Here is a 23846-nt window from a genome sequence, read left to right on the forward strand (position 1 = left end):
CTCAATGAATAGCTAGGGGTCCCAGCAATGGGGCAACCTATGATCAGCTTATTTTCGGGGGAATTTTTATGACAAAATAGGTCAAAAAAGGATAACCTCTAACTTTTATTTCTTTTTAAAAAACATTCTAGACAGAGCTACTATAATTATTTAGGTTATTCAGTTGAATTTATAGCGTGATAATAAGCCACTTTGATATGTCGCCTGTCAGTCAATAACAATAGATTCAGATCTGTCAAAATGAAGACAAGCTTGAGTTGATAAAAATAAATAAATCAAAAAGCGAACGAAAAAAACCAACAACCCATAATACAACATAAAAAACCCTCATATGCACCTACTTTTCATTGTATCTATATTCTCGTTCTTGAAGAGACACAAGGAGTTTCGTATGTTCGATCTGCGCTTTTAAATCTTTTACCTCCAGTTTTAAATGGCAACATTGTAAATCTTTGGAAAGCTCCTAAAAAAAAAATAAAAAAAAAAATAGATCAGTGTTTTCATGCAGAATTAAGTATTGCATACATTAACGTCCAGGCACACTTATCAGAGAAAGAGATTATAAAGTGCCCAACTTATTCTAGGCCTTTACAATTAACTACTGGTAGGGATAAATTATTAATGAAAATGTCACATGAGCTATTTATAGAAAAGGATCATGGCTACTCTGCAAGAGAAGCTTATGAAATATTAACAAGTAAAATCTGTGAAGAAATCGAAAACTATTGGAAATGAACTTAAAATAGAAATATTACAATACTGAAACTTGTCACTTATCACTACTCACATGTTTGAGGCCTTCAAAAATAGGAAAAAAAATAATAATAATAATTGACTTTCTGGTAAGCATGTTAAAATAATGTGATACTGTAAAGAGTTTTATGTAATGTTATAGAAGAATGTGCAGATGTAAAGCGTCTGTGAGCAAGCAGGGAAGAAAAAAAAAAAAAGAAAGACCCAAAAAAAACACAACTCTACTACAACATCGCACTGTCCAAAGAGTACAATGCGTGTAAAAATGAATGGTGTAAATTAGTTCCGGAATTAAAATGTAGGTTCACTTCCAGTAAACTTACCATACTCATTAATAGATTGCTTGAATAGAATTACCTTATAGTGGATGTCCAAAACGATATTGTTAAAATGAATGGGGCACCGGTAGGGGATCCCCTATATGAGCCAAACCGGAGAGTTGCTCTATAAGGGCTAGTTCACACGGAGTATTTTGGTGCTGTTTTTGGCGCGGAAACCGTGCCTGAAATGGTGCCAAAAAAGTGCCAGAAATCGCCTCCCATTGATTTCAATTGGAAGGCAGAGGCGTTTTTTCCCCGCGAGCTTTGAAAGGGAAAAAGAGGCGACATGCCCTTTCTTCGGGCGTTTTCGTCTCTGACCCCTCATTGACATCAATGGGAGGCAGAGATCGCGTTCTTCGCGGCGGTTTTTGCCTGCAGCCGCCAAGCCCGCGGGCGAAAAATGCAGTGAAAAACACGGCAAGTGTTCTGCTGCCAGGTCAAAATCTGACTCTAAATATTTTTCTGCCTGCAGTTGTCTTCAAGACACATCTGCAGTGAGGAGGAGCTTGAATGAAGCGGAGGTGGAGCATGCGTGCTGCCGCTCCTTTCAAAGTTTATGGAACTGACGGAGACAGCAGAGTACAGAGCTTGTTCTAGTGATCAGTGGGGGTTCCAGCGATCAGACATTTATCACCTACACTGGGTATAGGCGATTAATGTCAATCTTGGCACAACCCATTTAAGTTCAGTGTATAAACAGAATGCAGTACGCTCCTCCTAGTGATGGCAGAATTTTTGTAGCAATATTTTTTGGATCTATTAAAGGAAACCTGGCATGTCGAACTAAAAATCCTAACTGCATGTTATAAAGCAGGAGGAGCTGAACAAATTAATATATAGCTTTGTGCAAAAACATTTAGGATAGCCTGTAACGTATTCATTTAAATCCCTGCACTCTGTGGGATAGAGAGTCCATTGGGCGGTCTCATACAGGGATGGCTGTCAATCTATGGTTGAGTGCGACTATCTGCCAATCACAGAGTAGGACCACCCACTGGACTCCTAAGCCCAGAAATAGCAGTGATTTATTTCAGTAAAATATTTCAATGTGCTTCCTTAGCCCTTTATCTCATTACCCTTGGCAAAGCAGAATAGGTCATTGACACCCCTTCCCTGCCATTAAGCAACCGGGGCACATGGCCCAGCAGCCCAAGCTACCTACGCCAAATAATTAGACTGTGGAAATCAAAACTTTTGTAAAAATTATACATATTCGGCAAAACGAACACCTCTTCTCCTAAGATTAAAGATTTGAAAACACAAAGCGTAGTCAATAAGCAAAATAGCAAGTTATTACCACTGGAACCTGCTTGTCTGGACCCAGCAATTTCATTTCATTTTCCAGACGATGGAGCCAGTTGGTGTTCTCCTCGAAACGCTTCATTTCCTCCTGCTTTCTCTTCTGTGTAACGGACTGCTTGGCCTTCAGAGCCTCAAGTCTGTGATCCCTCTTCAAAGTGGCCTACAATACAGTCTGCATTACACTACCATACAAGGTGTAAAGAGTGTAAGAATTATTTTAGAGCCCCGTTTCAAGGGGTATTAGATTTTATTTCCACATTTCTGGCTCATTCGGCTTATGTATCTGATAACAGCACTGAGAAGACATGACAACATTTTTGTAGCTTGAGAAACATGTAGATACCAGTATCGAAGCTAAAGTGAATGTCCACCCTTGAAATAATTCCAAAATTCTGCGCAGATTAATTTTGGTTTATGGTGGAGCTGGTCTTCTAATATGGGGCAAAGGGACCTCCCTTAGACTTTCGAGAGGGTGCGATCACCACCGTCGCACCCCCTTTAGGTTTTCACTCAGCACACAGGTCCATCATACTCAACACACAATCTCATGTTAATTTTTTTTCATGAAAGGATTTCTATAGCTCTTCTCACATCCAATATGTTAGCAGACATCCAGTTATTCCACGGCGGGAAGGGGCATAGAAGCATAAGACTAAACTATTCATAACAAAGGAGAGGTCGGCATCATCTAACTTCCGGTGTCTTGGGAATTTCTTTAGGCATATAACTTGGTTCCCTTCCTGTTGTCCGTCATGGAGCTGCCGTCTCTATAGTTACTTTGACATCATCTCAGGTACGAGAGCAGATTACAAAAACACATTAACCGGAAACAGCTGCCAAGCTAAACTCATGTAAGAAATAAAATCTTATACTGTCAGGTTGCTAGTTTACGTGTTGTAAATGCGAACTTTCATTTTAATATGTGCTTGAAATTGTGAACGTGTTCATAAGACGAAAATTTCAAAATCAAATACACCAGCATATGGTCCTCTCACCAATTCGGAGTTCTGTAGCTAAACTTTCAAGAATTAAGGCAGTTCAGAGATGCCAACCATATGTCCACTGAAAGCAAACAGTCATTTTCCCTGAAAACCTCGCCACGCATCCTTAGAGTGTATGTAATCTTTTTGTAAATGTATTTCCTTTAAAAGATCATCACTGTGCAGGAGGAGACACACTACAAGCGAAAACCATATGGCATTTAATCAAGTTTAAGCCTTCTGACATTTTTAATTTTTACAAAGACTGCATAACTTGGCAGGTTGAGACGTCGCACTATACTGCATGACATTCACCTCTGCAGGACTCACCTTTAATGTCTCGTCTTGGGAACATATCATTTGAATCTGCTCATGGTACTGCCTCTGGCATATGGCTTTTAGCTCTGTTTGCTTCAAACGCATCTCCAAATTGCAATACTCCGCCCGTATTTCTTCTCGGTTCGTAAAAATGTAGCGGAGAAGTTCTTGGCACCTGCAAATCAAAGGAGGACTTCTGCATAAAGGGGTTTGTCTAACCTTAGGCAATTAATTTTGGATCGGTGGGGTTCTGACTCCCTGCACCACTGCCGATCAGCTCAATGAAGGGGCCGTGGCCTGGACCACTGCTGATCAGCCCAATGAAGAGGCCATGGCCTGCAATACTGCTGATCAGCCCAATGAAGAGGCCATGGCCTGGACCACTGCTGATCAGCCCAATGAAGAGGCCATGGCCTGGACCACTGCTGATCAGCCCAATGAAGAGGCCATGGCCTGCACCGCTGCTGATCAGCCCAATAAAGAGGCCATGGCCTGCACCGCTGCTGATCAGCCCAATGAAGAGGCCATGGCCTGCACCGCTGCTGATCAGCCCAATGAAGAGGCCATGGCCTGCACCGCTGCTGTTCAGCCCAATGAAGAGGCTGCGGCACGGTCATTGTTTAAACAGACACAGTGGCTCATCTGTGCAGGCGCCTGTGCCTGGCACTGCAGCGCAGTCCATTCTGTAATTACAGTACCAGGCACTGTTGCCTCTTGGTATTCTTCACAGAACCTGAAGGCCCTACTATATTTGTTTCATAGGAGCAAAAATGGTGACAGGTGCTCTATAAAATTGCCATTACTGCTCACTTAGGAGATTGGTGACCACATTAATTTTGTAGGAAATGCTTTTTGTGCTCAATAACATTAATGTACCAGTATACTGCTCATGTGAACTTAAAGCATCTTTGCAAACAAGACATGAAACGAGCAGCTCTTTACTGTATTTTATTTTTTTCAATAACCTTCTTGGGAAAGAAAAAGAAATCAAACACAAGCTATAATTTATGTCCTGACTATTCAGAATGGGGAAAGGCAGTGTAATGTGTTAGGTCTAAGCCTGGGGATACATTTGAGCAGTTCAGACCTCAGCTGTGCGGCTCTGCTAATGCGCAACAGTAAGTTTTAATGAAAATGGTAGACTGTTCCTGTAATTCTCAGCGCATTCCCTATTACGTGGATGGTGATGCTGATCTGTTGAATTTTTAATACAGAAAAGTCTACAGGTTGCGGAAAGCTTGTGTTAAGTCTGTTCTGTGCCAGAGTCAGTGAAGATCCACTTTTATCATCAATCTAATGATGACATCACATTTAAGGGGATATAGCTTTGAAAAGGATATATTATATATATATATATATATATATATATATATATATATATATATATACATACACACACATAATATATATGTGCATTTGAGATGTTTGAAATACTTCCATGAGGTTTTTGAATAAAAGTATATTCGACACGTAGTGGAGATATATATATATATATATATATATATATATATATATATATATTATCTATATATCTATCTACTGCGTGTGCAATATACTTTTATTCAAAAACATCACCGAAGTATTTCAAACATCTCAAATCTGAATTTTACATGAAATGGTTATGCATTTTAGATTGAATTTGCGAAGTTCAGGCAGAACCAGTGTCAGAGTAATGCCATGGTTAGAAAGGAGACTGTGAGCCCCATCGCAGACAGGGGTGGCTATGTTTACAATGTGCATAGAATGCTCTGGAATATGATGGTGCTATATAAGCAATGAGATAGGGCTAGGCGACTAATCTAATAATTGTATTAATTCGCCATTTAGGCGCCTTCCGATTGTGGACAGTAACACTAAATCGTTTTTTTCTTTGGCAGCGCAGAGAGAAGTGCCACTGCGCATGTAGCATTAGCCCCCATGCCTCAGACACGGAAAAAAAAACACTCGCCCTGCCCCAAGACAACTTTGTGACGCTATTGCTGGCGGGGTGCGTAAAGGTGGTACCCTACTTTGCTACGATGCTCCATGTGCATGCTCAGTTCAGTGACCTGGTCATGTGAGAAGGAGTCTGATATATTCTGTGCGGGCTTTCTACTCCTGCCAACAGCTACGATGGCAGTTTTTTTTAATTTGAAGGGATTGCCCGGTTTCCGCAACCTAATGTTATTTTTTTGTGTAATTAAAATGTAGTTATTACATTTTATTATTTTTACAATATACTGTCTGTATTCATTTCTCACCATTTTCAAGATCTCCGCTTGTTGTTATTATGTAGGAACATTGATTGTTTTCTTCCAGTGGATACAATTCTGTCCATGGTCATGTGATGGACACACAGGTGCTGGGATCGTTACATGGTCATGTGATGGACACACAGATGCTGGGATCGTTACATGGTCATGTGATGGACACACAGGTGCTGGGATCATTAGAAGACACAGCTCTGATACACACACTGTAACGAGCTGTGCACCTGTGTGTCCATCACATGTCCATGGACAGAAATGCATCCACTGGAAATAAACAATCAATGTTTCTACTGAATAACAATAAGCAGAGATCTTAAAAACCGTGTATATTGAAAAATTGTGTAACTTTAAATTATACAAAACATTAACAATTTGCTGAAACCAGAAAATTCCATTAATCATTGCTTAGTGGCGGGCCGCTGAAGCCTGCAATATATATATATTTGTTTGTTTTTTTTGCTGCAAGAAACTAGAAAAAAAAGGGTGTATATGTATGCATGTGTAATTATATACACATGCACTTTTTTTTTTTTGTATCTTGCTGCAAAAAAACAAACAAGTATATAGTACTAAAACATTTCACAGCACTATACAGAGATTGTCATCACCAACATTAGCCTGGCTCTCAAATGTTATTTTTTTTTCTTGTAGTGTGGGTGGAAACTGGAGAACTCAGAAGAAAACCACACAACTACGGGGACAACATCCAAACTATGCGGATAAATAGTGTGCTTGGTTGACCACTGAGCCACCGAGCTGTCCAATAACTAAATCATTGTCTCATCTAATGGCTTTTAAGATGTAAGAGTATATTCACACACAGAAGATGTGCTGCATTTTCTGTGATCCTCCTATTCATCTGAGTGATGCTTGCAGAAATCCCTGTACATGCTGCAAAACAAACCCATTCAGATGCCAAGGAACAGATTTCTGGAATTTCAATATGACCAATCAAAGTAGGCAACTAGGAAAGCCAAGGCCTCATGCACATGACCGTAAGGGGTTTTTACTCTCCGCAAATACGGATCCGATAGCTAGGGATGCACATCCGCAGCTGTCCGCAATTGCGGAAGCGCTCAGACTTTTATGCCGCAATTGCGGACAGGAATAGGACGTGTTCTATATTTTGCGGACCATTTCTATGGCCACGGACACACATTCGTGAATATACAAAAAGGGGTCGGTGGCCTATAGAATTGAATGGGTCTGCAATTTTATCCTTAATTACCGGATCCGTAATTACGGATGAAAACTACCGTCGTGTGCATGGGACTGAGATGTACCCACTCAGTCAGCGGAGAATGGAAAAGATCAGGAAGAAAATAATAACACTTGTGTTCTTTGCAAGATTTCTATAAGAGTATATTCTGGCAGTGCAGTCAAAACGCGTCTGAGTATATCCCAATACGGTTGGTTTCAAGATCATGCAAAAGGTCCTGCAGACTGACAAACAGTGTGGGGAAGTTTATCTCCCGCTTATAAATTATTTGTAGTTTAGCGTTCCTTCAAAAGGAACAAACACATACACGCAGGCATATATATTTCTTCTTCCATGTAAGAGCATGTCTTATTGTGGCTAGATTTCATTTGGAGAAGAATAGCTGTATGCAGACAGCCCACACAACATATTTGTGAATGCCAGTCTATGTGGGGGTGTAGTGCTCAGGGTCTGCATCTATGTCACTGTCACATTTATCTCAGTCCTTGGTGTGAACCAATCCAGCACCTCGGCGATGAACAGTACATTCCTAGTACGGGTATATCCAATGCAAATGCTTTATATAAATAAATTACAAACAATTTTAGCATCGGATGTCCTTGTCAAAGCAATAGAAGTCAGAAAGGTTTGATGACCAATCTTCTGTTGACTCTTTGTATAATCAGCCTACCATCTACCCTTATAGGTTTCCGGGACTAGGGCCTGAAGGTTTAATTAGGACTATAGGTATGGCGTAGTGATTATCCTCCTGTACTGATGAATATATGTATTGATACAAGTAGAGAGTAGCAGCACTCAAAAGCAAATTCCAATATAGACGTGGGTGCCCAGCAGGTAATCACGATCCAAAGACTGTAGAATATATTTGAAGAAATCCTGCAGCACATACTTGAGAAAGGTCCTAAGGTAGGACAGAAACGTTGCACCCTTGTTGATGGAATAAACCACATTTTTTGCTATACTCGAGTGCTGCAGGATTTCTTCAAATATAGGTATTTATAGGTATGGACTGGAAACTGTAGACTAAAGAAGCCACTACCACTTTTCCGTGACCCAGGAAATAAATAAAAATAAATTAACCCTTTTAGCAGTATGAGTCAGATCCATGGTGGCTGTAAGAAGTGACGCTCAACATAAACTATGAATGCCCAGCACATTGACTACACCGAGCATGACCACTGAAGTTCTCCGACTGCAAACAGCAGCGAAAGCCCCTGCAAGAATTTTGTGGAAAAGGGTCACAAAACCTCAAACCAGGTAATTCAACTGGATATGAAGACCATCTGCGGTATCGATATTCACATTGTTTAACATAGAAAATACCTCTTCATTTCTGCCTCCTGCTGGTTTGTGGCCGACGTCTGGTTCTTTTTGCTTTGCTCTGGAATCCTTTGTTCTTCATAGTTCTTTAACTTCTCCTTTAGCATTGCAATCTAAAAATAAAAAAACAATTTGAATATGATCCATGGAGTTTTCAGTTAATTTAAAGGGCTTATTCAGGATTAGAGGGGGGAAAAAAAAAAGTTTTTTTTCCCACCCCAGCAAAAACACCACTCTTAGGGCATGTTCACACACACTGTTTTCAGACGTAATTCGGGCGTTTTACGCCTCAAATTACTCCTGAAAAACGGCTCCATTACGCCTACAAAAATCTGCCCATTGCTTTCAATGGATTTTACGATGTTCTGTTCCCACGAGGGCGCCGTCGCTGTCAAAAGACAGCGTGTAAAAAGACGCCTGCGTCAAAAAGTGCATGTCACTTCTTGGGACGTTTTTGGAGCAGTTTTTCATTGACTCCATTGAAAAACAGCTCCAATAACGTCCATAAAATACGCCGTGAAAAACGCGAGTAGTTACAAAAACGTCTGAAAATCAGGAGTTGTTTTCAGTTGAAAACAGCTCCGTAATTTCAGACGTATTTTGCTACTGCGTGTGAACATAGCCTTATTCATGGGCTGCCTCCAGTGTTGCAGCTAATTCCCATTCTAATGAGTAAGGAGAAGCTGCAATACCAGACAAAATCATGGACAAGAGTGGCGCTTTTGCCACGTCCCCCGAGGAAAACCAAACAAAACACACACGACAGCAGACCATTTTTCTAATCCTAGATAATCCCTCAATTTAATGTGAGATTACCAAATTTACCATAATAAAAAAAAAGTGTACAACTGAGGAACAATTTGGCAAACAAGCATTATACACAAATAATTAAGATTTCCTTTTTAAAGAGGTTTAGCAACCAATAACATTGATTGCATATCAGTTAGATATGTGGTCATTGTCTGCCTGGACCTCCCCTGTTCCAGAGAGCAAAAGGGGTCATTCAAAAAAAAAAAATAAATATGGCCAGACTAGCATTTTATTTTGCCTATTTTATCTGTTCAGCGGTCTCATCACAGAGAAGCCCGTTAATATGAGAGTCGCCACAGTGATCAGCCGATTGCCATGAGTACAGCTCCTGAGGCTCCCACCAAACAGCTGATTTTGCTCAAGTAAATTGCGGTCAGCTGCTCCTTTCCCCTGCAGCGGCCACTACAGGAGAAATGTATTACATGCGACCATAGCAGTCCATGAAAAAACAGAATTGCAGTTAAAAATGAGGGGGAAAAAATACCTTTTATAAATTCACACTTAAACCAATCATTGGACTGTAAAACAAACCCCATAACACAAGGGGAAATATAAACATACCTCTTTCTTTTGCTGCTCACAGATCTTAGCATATTGACTAATGTGACTGTCTAGGCTAACCACATTACTCTTCACCTGTTAATATAAGCAAAATTGTAAGTGTTCAATTATTGAATTGTGTTTTAGTAACGAGACTATGTATTTCGGTTTAGATTAGAAGTACAAGGCGAGAAATGAAAACTAGGTATAGTAAAATGAAAAAAAAAAAATAATAATTTTTTTGTTAAACTCAGTTTATGTTAATTCATTTAACATGGCTTATCGCAATCAGTGACGGTATATATTTTAAAGGGGGTTCTCCATTCTGTACAATATTTGTTTTCTTTTTTTAAAAGGTTCCCTCTATTATAAGATGATTATAGCTGGGACCCCCAGCCATCAGCAGTAATCTGCAGGGGAGCCTGCCAGTGTTCAATTTCCCTGCAGCGCCACCACAGGATAAGTAAAGCATTACACTTGCTGGGTCTTCCAACAAGGGATACTGTTTGTAGACACTCTCCGCTATGGCTATTTCATGTAGTTCCCAAACATAACAGTGTATATAAAACCAGTCAACCGCTTTAATAACATGGAATGACACGTATTGAAGAATATATTTAAAGGGAACCGGTCACCAGCTTATCACAGATTAAACCAGCAATACCTGGTGGTAGTGGGTGAAAAATCATTTCTATATAACCTATAAAAGTATTCAGTTTTTTAGTGTTCCCACACCGTATGCTAATGAGCAGAAAAGAGTCAAATATTCGTATGAAAAGAGTCAAATCTTCATTCCTCAAGTCTTTCCGAGTTTACCCCACCTCCTTACTTTTGATTGACAGCTCCTCGCCTTCCCCCAGCACACAAAATCCTGTGCTTGTGCATTGATGTCCTATTCTGGTGTGTGCGCACAAAGGGACACCGGATTATTACGATAAAAGCCGCAAAATGTTTGCAGACCGTTATTTACAGTTGGAGGAGTTTAGGAGAGGGGATAGTGGCAATTAACTTTTAATAGCAGCGGCTAGTGAGGGATAAGTAAAGTTCAATAGGTGAAATGCTGGTGACAGGTTCCCTTTAAAGAAGACCTTTCACTAGGTGATAATTTATATATTGAACTGGTTAACTGACCTGAATATCTGTCTCCCTGAATCCAGCGCGATTTTTCTTTTTTTCCTGGACCCCCGTTCCAGTGATAGGACAATGTTCTATTGGCTCCCTCTATGCTAATTTTCTAGCTGGCTAACTGGAGCAAATTAGCATATAGGAAGCCAACATAACAGTGGACATATCTCCCGAATGGGGGAGGGTCTATGAAAAAAAGAAAACCAGCTCTGGAATCAGGGAGACAGCGCTGTTCAGGTCAGTTTAACAGTTGAACTTATATGACCTAGTGACAGATCCTCTTTTATGTGAAATACGATTTCATTTTGTGATTGATCATAAAAATGTAACATGTAGTATAAAAGGAACACTCTTAAACATTGAGCAGAATGAAAAACGATGTTAGGATTTTCACTTACAGCAGATTTGATATCCTTGGCTCGGTTTGCATATTTCAGAGTATTGTACGTGTCATCGTATGACACTGAAGAGGGGCTAACAGCAGCGATCATGATAGTGTGGCAGTTTCCTCCCAGGGAATCTTTTAGGAGCCGTGTAAGCTTACTGTTTCGGTAAGGTATATGTTGCTTCTTTGTCTAAAGGGCACACAAAGCATGGTCCTCCATTAATAATTTGCGGAGTTGGAAAACGTATACATTGCTCTAATCTGTCCATTGTAATAAAAGAGGACATGAGTATATAATAATGTCCATACACGATGACTGTCACAGGGTTGTCTTCATAATAAGCCTAAGGATGGTCTTTTTAAGACAGTAGAAACATTAAAAAAATATGTCTCGTTACTTTTCCTTGATATTTTGTATAAATAATAGTTTAAAGCAAGGGCCCATTCCCACGAGTGTGAATTAAAGAGACTCTGTCACCACATATAAGTGCCCTATCTCCTACATAAGGAGATCGGCGCTGTAATGTAGGTGACAGTAAAGCTTTTTTTATTTAGAAAAACGATCTATTTGAAACCACTTTGAGAGATTTTTAGCTTTATGCTAATGAGTTTCTTAATGCCCAAGTGGGCGTGTTTTTACTTTAGACCAAGTGGGCGTTGTACAGAGGAGTGTATGACGCTGACCAATCAGCGTCACGCACTTCTCTCCATTCATTTACACTGCACTAGCGATATCGCGAATGAACGCACGCACGCACGCACACTACTGCAGTGTCCTGATAATAAATATACATCACTACCAGCCTGGATGTCATGTGTATTCAGAATCTTGACACGTCTGAATCTTTTCTGTGAGATTTCCAGCAAGGCAAACGTAATCTCGCGAGATTACGATGTAAACGAGATTACGTTTGCCTTGTTGGAAATCTCACAGAAAAGATTCAGACATGTCAGGATTCTGAATACACATCACGTCCTGGCTGGAGGTAATGTATATTCATTGTCAGGACACTGCAGTAATGTTATAGTGTGTGTATGTGGCTTGACATAACGATATAGCTATATCGCTAGTGCAGTGTAAATGAATGGAGAGGAGTGCATGACGCTGATTGGTCAGCGTCATACACTCCTCTGTACAACGCCCACTTGGTCTAAAGTAAAAGCACGCCCACTTGGGCATTAAGAAACTCATTAGCATAAAAGCTAAAAATCGCTCAAAAAGTGGTAAAAATAGAACGTTTTTCTAAATAAAAAGCATTACTGTCACCTACATTACAGCGCCCATCTCCTTATGTAGGAGATAGGGCACTTATAATGTGGTGACAGAGCCTCTTTAACGTCTGTGTGCTGCGCATTGAAAATCACGCGCAGCACACGGACCCATTGATTTCAATAGGGCCGCTCACACATGCATGAGTTTTCACGCAGCGAGTCCGCACCACGCACCTCTGTGCCCACCTACGCGCACATCCGTATGTGCTTTGCGAGTGAGTGAAAAACTTGTGCCACTTGCAAAGCACACTGATGCACAACGCAACACACACTGTCCAGATTCATGTGCGTGAATCCGATACGCTCGTGTGAACATAGCCTAAATCTCATTGCATGTTCAACACAATGTATTCCTATGGGCTACAGTGATTGCGATCTTCCCTGTCAAGCTGCAAAAGGTCTGTCATAAAAAAAATGGCAGGGAGATCTATAAAAAAAAAAAAAGACAAAAAAAAAAAAAAAAGGTAGTAATTCAGTCACAGAAATCCACAGCAGATTGATGTGGAAACACTGCGGTTTTTCCACAGCAGTTTTACCTGCGGATTTAGTGTCAAACATTGATTAAATCAAAAGTATATGTGCACCTGCGGATTTCCAGAGATTTTTGCTGCGTAAGCGCTTTACAAACAGCAACAAAACTCATCTGCTCCCCATTCAAGTCAATTGGCCAAAACACGTAGCATCTCCGCACACAGAACCCGCGGCATAAATTGTTTCACACGACTTTCCTGGGTTTTTTCTCCGCATCATGTGGCGGAGATTTTCTAAATCTCATTCACTTTGCTGCTACTGTAAATGCTGCAGAATTTCTGCACAGAATTCCTTAGAGGAAATTCTGCAGCGTTTATGCAACGAGGGAACCCGGCCTAAAGGGTTCTGGACTAGCAAATATGTTAGATCATGTAGGGAGGGAAATAGCATGACATGCAGTGACTTTTTTGTGTGCTCAATGTAACGAAGTATTCAGACTCCTTTGTTTCGACTCTGTTCACATTGGCGTGAACAGCCTTCAGTCTATCCCATACTTCTACCTAACATACATTTGGTAGATCAGCAAGCAGTAGAGGACAGCTGGAGGGGAGTATGACTGCAAGAGCAGACTACACAGGATTTGTTTGTTGTCTGTTACCATGGAGATTAATAGATCTGCACAGCAGCTATAGACATAAAGCGGCAGGACATTTTTAATGAAGACTACTTGCAAATTTGGTTCATTTGAGACTCACGAGCAATAACAAAACAATTTGTTTGAAAGGTAAATGTAACCTTTAGGTAATCACACTGGTGTACAAGTGCCGTATACACATTGCGGTGTGTTTATATAAATAACACAGAATACTTTGTTTACATTGTAACAACATATTCATCTGTACTTTACCATCAAGAAAGTTTGAACCATAAAGTGACTGCGGAGCCTTGGTGAGGGAGTATTTGCAGCAAATAACGGACAGGCGTTACCTCACTTAACCTGAAGGACAACCTGGTAACACCTTATGTTTTTAATTCAAGCAATAATAAAGAAGTTTTGGTTTCCTTGGCAACTAAACTTTACTTACATCTACACAATAATGGAAAAATATATATTTTTAAGCCATGGGCATTTGTAATAAATGCACAAAAATAGATTGATGTTGTAATAACAAATATCTTTAAAGGGGTTGTCCACCTTCTGACAACTGATGACCTATCCACTGGATCAGTATCTCATGGGTGCGGGTCCGACACCTGCACCAATAAGCCGCTCCGGTGGCCTGAGGTCACCGGATGTTGTGGCACATAATGCTATGTACGGAGCCCGGAAGCAGTTGGCTCCGTACATAGCATAGCGGCCATGCTGCAGAACTGAAGGTCCGCTCCTATTCACTTGAATAGGAGCAGAGATGCAGTACTGCAGCTCGGCCGCTATTCCATGGCCGGAGCAGAGTACTTCCGGCATGTACGTACAGTGCACGGAGGCACCGGAGCAGCTGATTTGTGCGGGGTTTGAGTGTCGGACCCCACAGATCCTGTACTCATGACCTATCCGGTCATCAGTTGTCAGAAAGTGGGGAACCCCTTTAAGGTCGATTTTGACAAGAAAACCGCGTTGGAATCTGTGCCAAAAAAGCAGCCCAAATCGCCCCCATGGATTTCAATGGGAGGCAGAGGCATCTATGTTCCTGAAAAAAAGAGGCATGTTCTATCTTCCAGCGGTTTACGCCTCTGACCTCCAACTAAAATCAATAAGGAGGCAGAAAAAACAGCTGCGCTAGATGTAAGTTTTTTTTTTTTTGCTGCGTTTCGCGGTCCTTGCATTAGATGCAACCGCCCGGCCAAAAGAACCTGAAAAACCCGGTGAAAAAAGGGCTGTCAGTTCAAAAGCTGCCTCAAAATTCCTGAAGGAATTTAGAGACAAATTTTTTCTGCCTGCAAAAAACGTTGTCAACCACCCCTTAAACAGTAAGGGTATCACAGGGTGTTCTGCTGCTGGGATCCCCAACCATCATCTGTAAATTGTGGGGTAATATGGCAGCAATTGTTAGATTCCCCAGCAGCGCCACCACCACCACTGGAGAAATGAAGAATTACACAGTTCTCATGTAGACTAAAGGAATTCCTGTGCAATGAACAAACATGTTGGGTCCTTAAAAAGAAGAAAAGAAGCCACCATATGCTATACTTGTTATGCCAGAAAATATCTGGCACAACAACTGACAGAATCAAGTTATGCAAACCTAGAAATAAAGCTTATAAAAGTCGGCCAATAAAAACATTCCACTCACATTTTTTTTTGTAATGTAGCATTACATACCAATAAGGGCCATGCCTTCCAGACGATAATGTAATGGTAGTTCACGGGCTTAGTGAACACCGCTGACATGCCACATGTGTCTAATAAATGCAAAACTTCTTACAATCCACTTAGTTCTACAAAAAAAAAAAAAAAAAGCACGTCTGACCGTAACCTCCCGACTCTAAATCCAGGCACTCGCTCTTATAATACTGAACACAAACACACAATTTTATATACGAGGGGGAGTCAAAAATTATCCACACTCTGTAGAATTTATTTTAATCAACTTTCAGAAAAGACAAATACACTATTTTTCTACATAATCTGCTTGTCAATACACTTTGTCCATCTGTCAATAAGCTTTTGTATTCCCACATTAAAAACGTGTTTCTGGCTGCGAGCCACGGAAGCACCGCCGTCTTCACCTCTTCATCAGACCTGAATATTCGTCCTCGTAAGGTTTCATTCAGGGGACCAAAACGGGTGATAGTCCGATGGGGCCAGATCAGGACTACAGGGAGGATGCACGCTCAATGTTGTCATCAGTTGCGGACAGCCGTCCGGCTCCTTCTTCACGGCTGACACTCGTTCAACCTTGCTTGAACTTCTCTATCCATTCATACACACTTCTTCGCGACACAACACTTTCTCCATACCGTGCACAAAGTCTTCGATACATATCGGCACCTGACACACCCTCAAACCACAAAAAAAACAGGTCACTGCACGCTTCTCTTCTTTCATGCAAATTCACAAGTGGTGCAGCCATGGTTTCTCGCGCTGCAGTCACAAATAAACAGACGTAACACGTTCAAACCTGCACAGCAGTGACTTGGGAGACAGCGACCTCGTACGGATAGGGCTGATAAGACAGTGCGGCCAACAGAAGATTCAATATAACCGGAGTGCGGATAAGTTTAGCCCCCCCCCATCTTACATGTTATTCACACAACCAGGCCTCCAGAAATAGCATTTTAATATCGTATTTACAGCATTTTTTTTTTCTTCCTTTTACAATATCTTTGTAAAAACCGCCAAGGCGGTGCCATGATTACGAAGATCAGGAAAAAAAAAAAAAAGCATGACTATTTTATTAAGAGGGTTTTAACATCGTAGCTTATGCCATCACTTGCTGATCGGGAAGATCGAGTACAGAAGCGCCTTCTTCCCATCCTGCATTTTTCCCACACATCAACACTCTGGGCCAGACGTTTTGTAGAGAGAAACAGTGAATGGGCTGAGGTGCAGTACCAGCATAGCGCCTGAAGGAGCGGCTCTGCGTAGGGAACAATTCAGAAGGAGCAGTGGTGCTGCACAGAGCCCCTACAGTGGTCAGACTCCCATCGAATAAATAATTACTTTCTATAACAGTGTCAGAGTGTGTAGGGACATACCCTATTAACAGGAGAAATGGTAACATTCAGGCGTTAAATAATTTATACATTTCCAGGAGGAATAAACAGAGTAGCGGCACAATCCAGAGTTCTAAGAAAAGATGCTACAGCATTGTTGTTTTATGGGTAATTCAATTATTCACTAAAACAGACTTGTCAGGAGAGGTGACAGCTCCTCTTTAAATTATGATACAAAACAATAAATTATGAATCAAAACATACAGAACAAGAGAGTAAATATTACATGTTTACAAAAATATATTCTAACAGCTGAAGGGGAACGAGTAAAGTCTAGGCTTATTTTACTTTACGCAGCCGGTGTTTTGGGGAGAAAAAAAAATTTTGTTTTTTTTACGAAAACAACAGAATGTAGGAACGCTGTAGTGGTGCACAGATGTGAGCATTGCAGGATCTGACAACTGAGCCATATTGGACTTATTAGATCACGTAAACAAGTTTGGGGGCTTTATGCTCTATTGAATGCTTATTTTAATTACAGGCTATTTAGGAACACAAAAAAAATAATTTAAGATTTTCAAGAGAAAACCCTTCCCTGACATATTGTTTAGTTTTGCAATGTAATGCTGGTGCTTGGAATAAGGCAGAACAACAGCAGATGTGTTGCGTCACTGTATCGTGCAGCTAATGTAGGATTCCCACAGAACTGGAATAAAAAGGAGGCTCTCTCACAAGGACTACCCCTGTCCATACCGACGTCATAGAGGTAGATCCTCCGCTCTGGACCCCTTCTTTTAGCCAGATCAGACACTACACAAGCGATCCCTTATTTATCTTCCCAAGAAAACCCCTTTAAAGTGCCTCTGCTCCCAAATAACGTAACTTTACATGGGCTCATAAACGTTCCTTTTGATGGTCTGCACAGTAATTCACTAGAGCAACAGTTTGTGCTTCAGAGCTGCCTTTCCTACGGTTACGGTAGAAAGGAAGTTGCAACTATAGACAGCCACTTTTTAGGTCATGACGTAGGTATTGTCTTGTTCTCTCCTCCCAGTCTCTGTGTCAGTCATTTTTCTTATGTGACTTTCATATTCACATTCCTGTGCCGTGTAGGTCAACATGAAAAGTTTACAAGGAAAAACACTTAGATTGTAATAGAAACTACCAAGTGGAAGCTCACACACAACCTTCGGGTTGCACGGCCAATCCAATCTAATGTGTATGAGAGCAGCACCCTGACGCCTGCTGCATACTATTTTAATAGAGTTTAAAGGCTATGTACACCTTTGACATCGGTTTTTTTTTAAATAAAATTTGTGCATCAGTGTGATTGTGATGTAATTTTTGAGATACAGCTGCTTTGTATCCTGTATAAAGAGCAGCTGTATAGTTTGCGAAGACCTGAATCCGTCCTGCGTGTCCACTTGTAATCGATCACATCTAAGTTGTGAACTTAGATGTGATCGATCGCAGCAGGACCTGCTGCCACTGAGCCAGTCAGTCCCGTGGACCTGACGGATTCAGGTCTTACGGTAAGATACAGCTGCTCTGTATACAGAATACAAAGCAGCTGTATCTCAAAAAGTAAAAGTAATTTTTAATAAGATATATTTTGGAAGTTGAACCAATCACTCTGATGCACAATTACACATTATATATATATATACACATACATACATATACACACACGGTGTCAAGGGTGTACATAGCCTTTAATATACCATATAAACAGTATGCAGCAAGCCCTAAGGCTCCCCCCCCCCGTAGGAGCGATGCGGCCCCTTCAGAACAACTGATCGGCAGTCTCAGGAGTCAGAACCTGACCGATCAGATATAGATATCCCATATTGAGGATAGGCCCTCAATGTTTTCGGACTGGACAACCCCTTTAAAAACTCCTACAGCAAATATTAAAGCGCTTTCTGCAAATACCAACAAGATACAATATTCAGCCATGTTTAATTTAACCCCCAGCTCAATGTGACTTTAGTTCGGCTAGATAGAGATATATATATATATACACACACAAAAATAACTTTATTCCTATATAAATGTGTGCACACAGTTATTCCAACACCGAATTACTCAAACTATAATGTGCCATTTATGCGTACAGCCCACAAAAGCATTAAAATGTAAACTTAATGTTAAGCTAAGAAGTTGTAAAAAGATTATTACTGCAAAGAAGTGAGTAAAACAGAGGCCTTACAGCAGAAATATGACATTTAATTGCGGGGATAGAGGGGAGCGGGGATACTATATAAATGGGCCTTGTGAACAAATGACGAGGTAAACTACACGGCTACAATTACCTGGAAGACTATAAGGAAGCATGTTACATGTTGGCAACATATAACCCATGTACAGTACAGAAATACACTACACATCATCCCTAAGGTATGGGACTGAAAGCTATCAAAATAATTTCCATCAGAAAATATATGTAAACCATACAAAAAAAAAAAAAAGGTCCAAAACAAAGACAAACTCATGCCAGACTCCAGGGATGTTTAATATTTTGCACATATTTTGTCCCTTTACTTCTCAGCTTCATAGAACACATGATCCTATAGTAAAACCTCCAATTGCGTGTCTCCTGCTGGTTACATCTCTAACTAATATAATGAATAAAAAAACATACAAAACATGAGCTATTATTGTCAGGGGTGGGGCGGGCAGATTTCCGGAAAGCAAGACGAAACAGGGAAGGCGAAACAATATTATTATTTTTTTTTTTTACTTTTCCAATGCTATGGAGTTTCCAAAACCATGCAAGAAATATTCCATTGGGAATATATGTAAGGTTGGACAAATCACAATGGGGCAGATTTACTAAAGTGACTGCGCCTAGACCTGGTCGTAATATGTGCCAAAACGTGGCACATTTCTGGCGCATAATGTTGCATCAATTCTTAGACCTATTTATGAAGCAAAATGCGGCAAAAAGAAAAGAAGTTTGTTTCTCACTGGACACTTTTCAAAACGTTCTTGAAAAGGGGGCATGGCCTAGTAAAAAGGGGCATGGCTTTAAATGCACCAAAACTTGCCACAAAAAAAATAGCCATAAACTAAGCCAACCAAGAGTCGGTATAAGGAAGAGAAACGTGTCTAGCTCGTCTAGCAAGATATACCAAATTTATCATACAGCGTGCACCACTATGTTAAATTCTGCACATTTTCGGACTGCCGTTTCTAGGTCCAAATCTTAGATAGCATTATTTAATCTGGCCCAATAAGTCTATAGTAATGTGTTCATCCCTGCCTATATGAATATATCCAGAAAAAAAAAAAAAAGTCATAATATACTTCATCAGCCAACATTGCTACTTCCACTGCCACCCGAAAGAAACACAAACAAGAAAACTAATCTAAAGAAATAGATACTAATGATACATACATTTTCAATTCCTCTTTGTAGTGCTGGTATTACCAGACAGTCGTTGAAAGCCGACAAGTAAAGCTTTTTACTGGGTTAGTACAACAATGGAGAAAGGAGAGGGACGTGTAATGACAGCGGTGGAGACATTTACTGACAGACAAAAGGAAGTAAATGGACACTTTGTGAGTGGAAAGAACTACATTCTGTGACTCCTCCACGTCTTTATTCTGGTTTCTCTGAAGATACATGCAGACTGTCAAGACCTTGTGGGCCCTGACTAGTTCTAAGTAAAGGGACAGAAGATTTTCTATAATCACAAAATCTCATATACGTTCTTAGTGTCGCAGGTAATTTAACCAAATAACTTTTAATCTTAAGATATTTATAAGTTCTTTGAACAAAATAAAATCTTAAAATTGTTGGATATTACATAGATCAATGCAAGGTAAACACAGAGCATGTCTCTCCTGCACCATCCCTGCCTGCTCCTGAAAGAGAAGTCAGGCAGCTTCCAACATCAACATGGCAATCCTCAGAGAACTTTAGGACACATGCTACGGAGTATAGAAAAAAAAGTGGTATTATTGTGGTATTCTGCATCAAATATTTTTTTTTGTTTTAAATAAGTTTCTTGGTAAAACTGATAAAAGGATCAATAACCTGCAGGTGCTAATATGACAAGCTTTACTACAGCCGTCCCAAGACCTTTCACACAGTGATACCACATTTAAAGAGGCTCTGTCACCAGATTTTGCAACCCCTATGTGCTATTGCAGCAGATCCTGCGCTGCAATGTAGATTACAGTAACGTTTTTATTTTTTTAAAACGAGCATTTTTGGCCAAGTTATGACCATTTTTGTATTTATGCAAATGAGGCTTGCAAAAGTCCTAGTGGGCGTGTTTAAAGTAAAAGTCCAACTGGGCGTGTATTATGTGTGTTACATCTGAGCGTGTTTACTACTTTTACTAGCTGGGTGTTCTGATGAGAAGTATCATCCACTTCTCTACACAACGCCCAGCTTCTGGCAGTGCAGACACACAGCGTGTTCTCGAGAGATCACGCTGTGTCGTCACTCACTTCCTGCCCCAGGTCCTGCATCGTGTCGGACGAGCGAGGACACATCGGCACCAGAGGCTACAGTTGATTCTGCAGCAGCATCGGCGTTTGCAGGTAAGTCGATGTAGCTACTTACCTGCAAACGCTGATGCAGCTGCAGAATCAACTGTAGCCTCTGGTGCCGATGTGGCCGACACGATGCAGGACCAGGGGCAGGAAGTGAGTGACGTCACAGCGTGATCTCTCGAGAACACGCTGTGTCTGCACTGCCAGAAGCTGGGCGTTCTGAAGAGAAGTGGATGATACTTCTCGTCAGAACGCACAGCTAGTAAAATAAGTAAACACGCCCCGATGTACACACATAATACACGCCCAGTTGGACTTTTGCAAGCCTCATTTGCATAAATACAAAAATGGTCATAACTTGGCCAAAAATGCTCGTTTTTTAAAAAATAAAAACATTACTGTTATCTACATTGCAGCGCCGATCTGCTGCAATAGCAGATAGGGGTTGCAAAATCTGGTGACAGAGCCTCTTTAAGTTCAGTGGCACTGGGGTGTGACATCAGATGCAGGACACACCATGACTGGCAGAGAAGGGGATGGCAAAGTCCAGCCTAGAGACTAATGGACCAAGCCAGCCATCCATCAAGATTTTCAATATGACAAACACTTTATATAATGCAGGACAAATGGCTGAAAGACAAATTTTTACACATGAGGATTTAAGAGGACTTGGAAATTTTCATTTCGACCCAGAGATAGGCTTTAAAGGGAATGTATCACCAATTTTTTTTGTTTTTACTAATTAAAAACAGATAGTAAAACAATCTTTTTTTTCAGCCACAAGCACCATAGGAATGGGAGAGTGTTTTGGGCATTCTCTGTGACCTGTGCAGAGGTCGATGTGCAGGGAGGGATATAAGGGAGCGGTGTCCATCATCTATTGTTAATGGTGGATCCAGTGTGATCTATCTAGAGGGGTTATATTTCATTGCAATCCTGCCTGTGATTATAATGAGATGACTGCTGAGAAGTCATCTCTACAGAACAGGAAGGGTCAGTCTGTTCTGAATGGTGAATACTGTGTGATCTATATATGGGTGTTACCGGTCATTGTAAGGGTATGTTCACACGGCTTATTTCCGGACGTTTTTCGAGCCATAAACGGCCGAAAATAAGCAGTGAAAAATTGCGTTCTGTTCCGACGGGGCGTTTTTTTACGCAGCCATTTTAAAAAAGGCTGGTAAAAAAAATGCCTGCGAAAAAGAAGTGCACATCACTTCTTGAGCCGTTTTTCATTGACTATAGAAAAACACGAGTTGCTAAAAGAACGGCTTTTCCCTTGAAAACAGTTCTGTATTTTCAGACGTTTTTTAGTAAGCGTGTGAATATACCCTAATCCTTCCTGTGACAATCAGATGACTGATGAGAAGTGATCTCTACAGATCAGGAAGGGTCAGTCTATTGTGAGGCTCAGTGGCCAGAGTGAAAACGGCAAGATTTTAGGATTATTGTTTAATATAGATAAAGACATTAAAAAAATAAAAGTAAATTTTAAAAAATCACCCAAAATTCAGAAAAAAAAAATGTTTAACATAAAAACGTAATTGAATCAATAAGCCATTATCTAAAGACACATTCCATTTAACTTGTTTGGATCATTAGTAAAATGCAGATTAGATGTAGATATATTATGGTCAGTCAAAACATCGCTACAAGTTATAACAAAAAGTTGCAAACCAAAGGTTGCACACTGACACAATAAAATGGGAACAAAATAAAATAAAATTGATGACATCAGATTGTATCAGTGCATAATAAGTCTGTTGACTCACCTTTGGGTCTGCCAAAGCATTAATAACATTTCCAAGAGCCAATAGGGAACGGTTAATGTTGGTGCCTTCTCGTAATCGATCACCTTTAGAATTGGTGGCACTCGCCCGTTCTGAGCCAGCCAGATCGATAAGGCTCATTTTGGCAATTCGAATATTTTGATTAATACTGACACTTTTGTCCTGTTGTCTTAGGTATATCTAAGAAGAAAAAAAACAAAAACAAAACACCAGATAAGTCAAAGATAGAGGTAACAATAGTGAGACTTATCAGTGCACTTCATTGGCACTTGGCACATATTAATGTCCCACAATTTTAACGCACCTGAAATACTGCATGTGATCGTGAAGATGTTGCATTCATATCTGTGGGATGCTGAGTTCTGTTCTTATTACCACAGTCAAGCAATTGGAGAATATTTTCAGCAGATGATGGCTAGGAACATTTGAGGGAAAGGGAAATTCGGTAAAAAAAAAATTTAGCTTTTTTTTTTATTGTAGAAGAAAAACATTTATAAAATGACCGATCAATATTTAATAACTTATATTTAATAACTTATCACATTACCAAACAATTGCCATTAGTCCAGACAGACGGTAAACTGGTTGATACCACTTAAAGATGCTCTGACACCACATTATAAGTGGCCTTTCTCCTACATAAGGAGATCGGCGCTGTAATGTAGGTGACAGCAGTGCTTTTTATTTAGAAGAACGATCTATTTTCACATTAGGAGCAATTTTAGCTTTATGCGAATTAGTTTCTTAATGGACAACTGGGCGTGTTTTTACTATTGACCAAGTGGGCGTTGTACAGGAGGAGTGTATGATAGGGACACTGCGTTGTTCGCTATGT

General features: G+C 40.4%; 1 protein-coding gene across 3 annotated transcripts in view; it reads right to left on the reverse strand.

Moving 5' to 3' along the window:
• The window catches only part of KIF18A (kinesin family member 18A), a 76945-nt gene that overhangs the window by 25618 nt on the left and 27481 nt on the right, over window positions 1–23846 (reverse strand). For all 3 annotated transcript variants that reach the window (XM_075837725.1, XM_075837724.1, XM_075837726.1), the window contains 8 exons: window positions 23316–23426; window positions 22994–23191; window positions 11335–11511; window positions 9833–9907; window positions 8465–8574; window positions 3686–3848; window positions 2371–2535; window positions 342–463 (listed from right to left, as the gene is read on the reverse strand). In XM_075837725.1, coding sequence (XP_075693840.1) covers window positions 342–463; window positions 2371–2535; window positions 3686–3848; window positions 8465–8574; window positions 9833–9907; window positions 11335–11511; window positions 22994–23191; window positions 23316–23426 — 1121 coding nt within the window. The remainder of the gene's footprint in view (window positions 1–341; window positions 464–2370; window positions 2536–3685; window positions 3849–8464; window positions 8575–9832; window positions 9908–11334; window positions 11512–22993; window positions 23192–23315; window positions 23427–23846) is intronic.

This window comes from Rhinoderma darwinii, chromosome 9 (genome assembly GCF_050947455.1).
Source record: "Rhinoderma darwinii isolate aRhiDar2 chromosome 9, aRhiDar2.hap1, whole genome shotgun sequence".
NCBI classification, from domain to species: domain Eukaryota; kingdom Metazoa; phylum Chordata; class Amphibia; order Anura; family Rhinodermatidae; genus Rhinoderma; species Rhinoderma darwinii.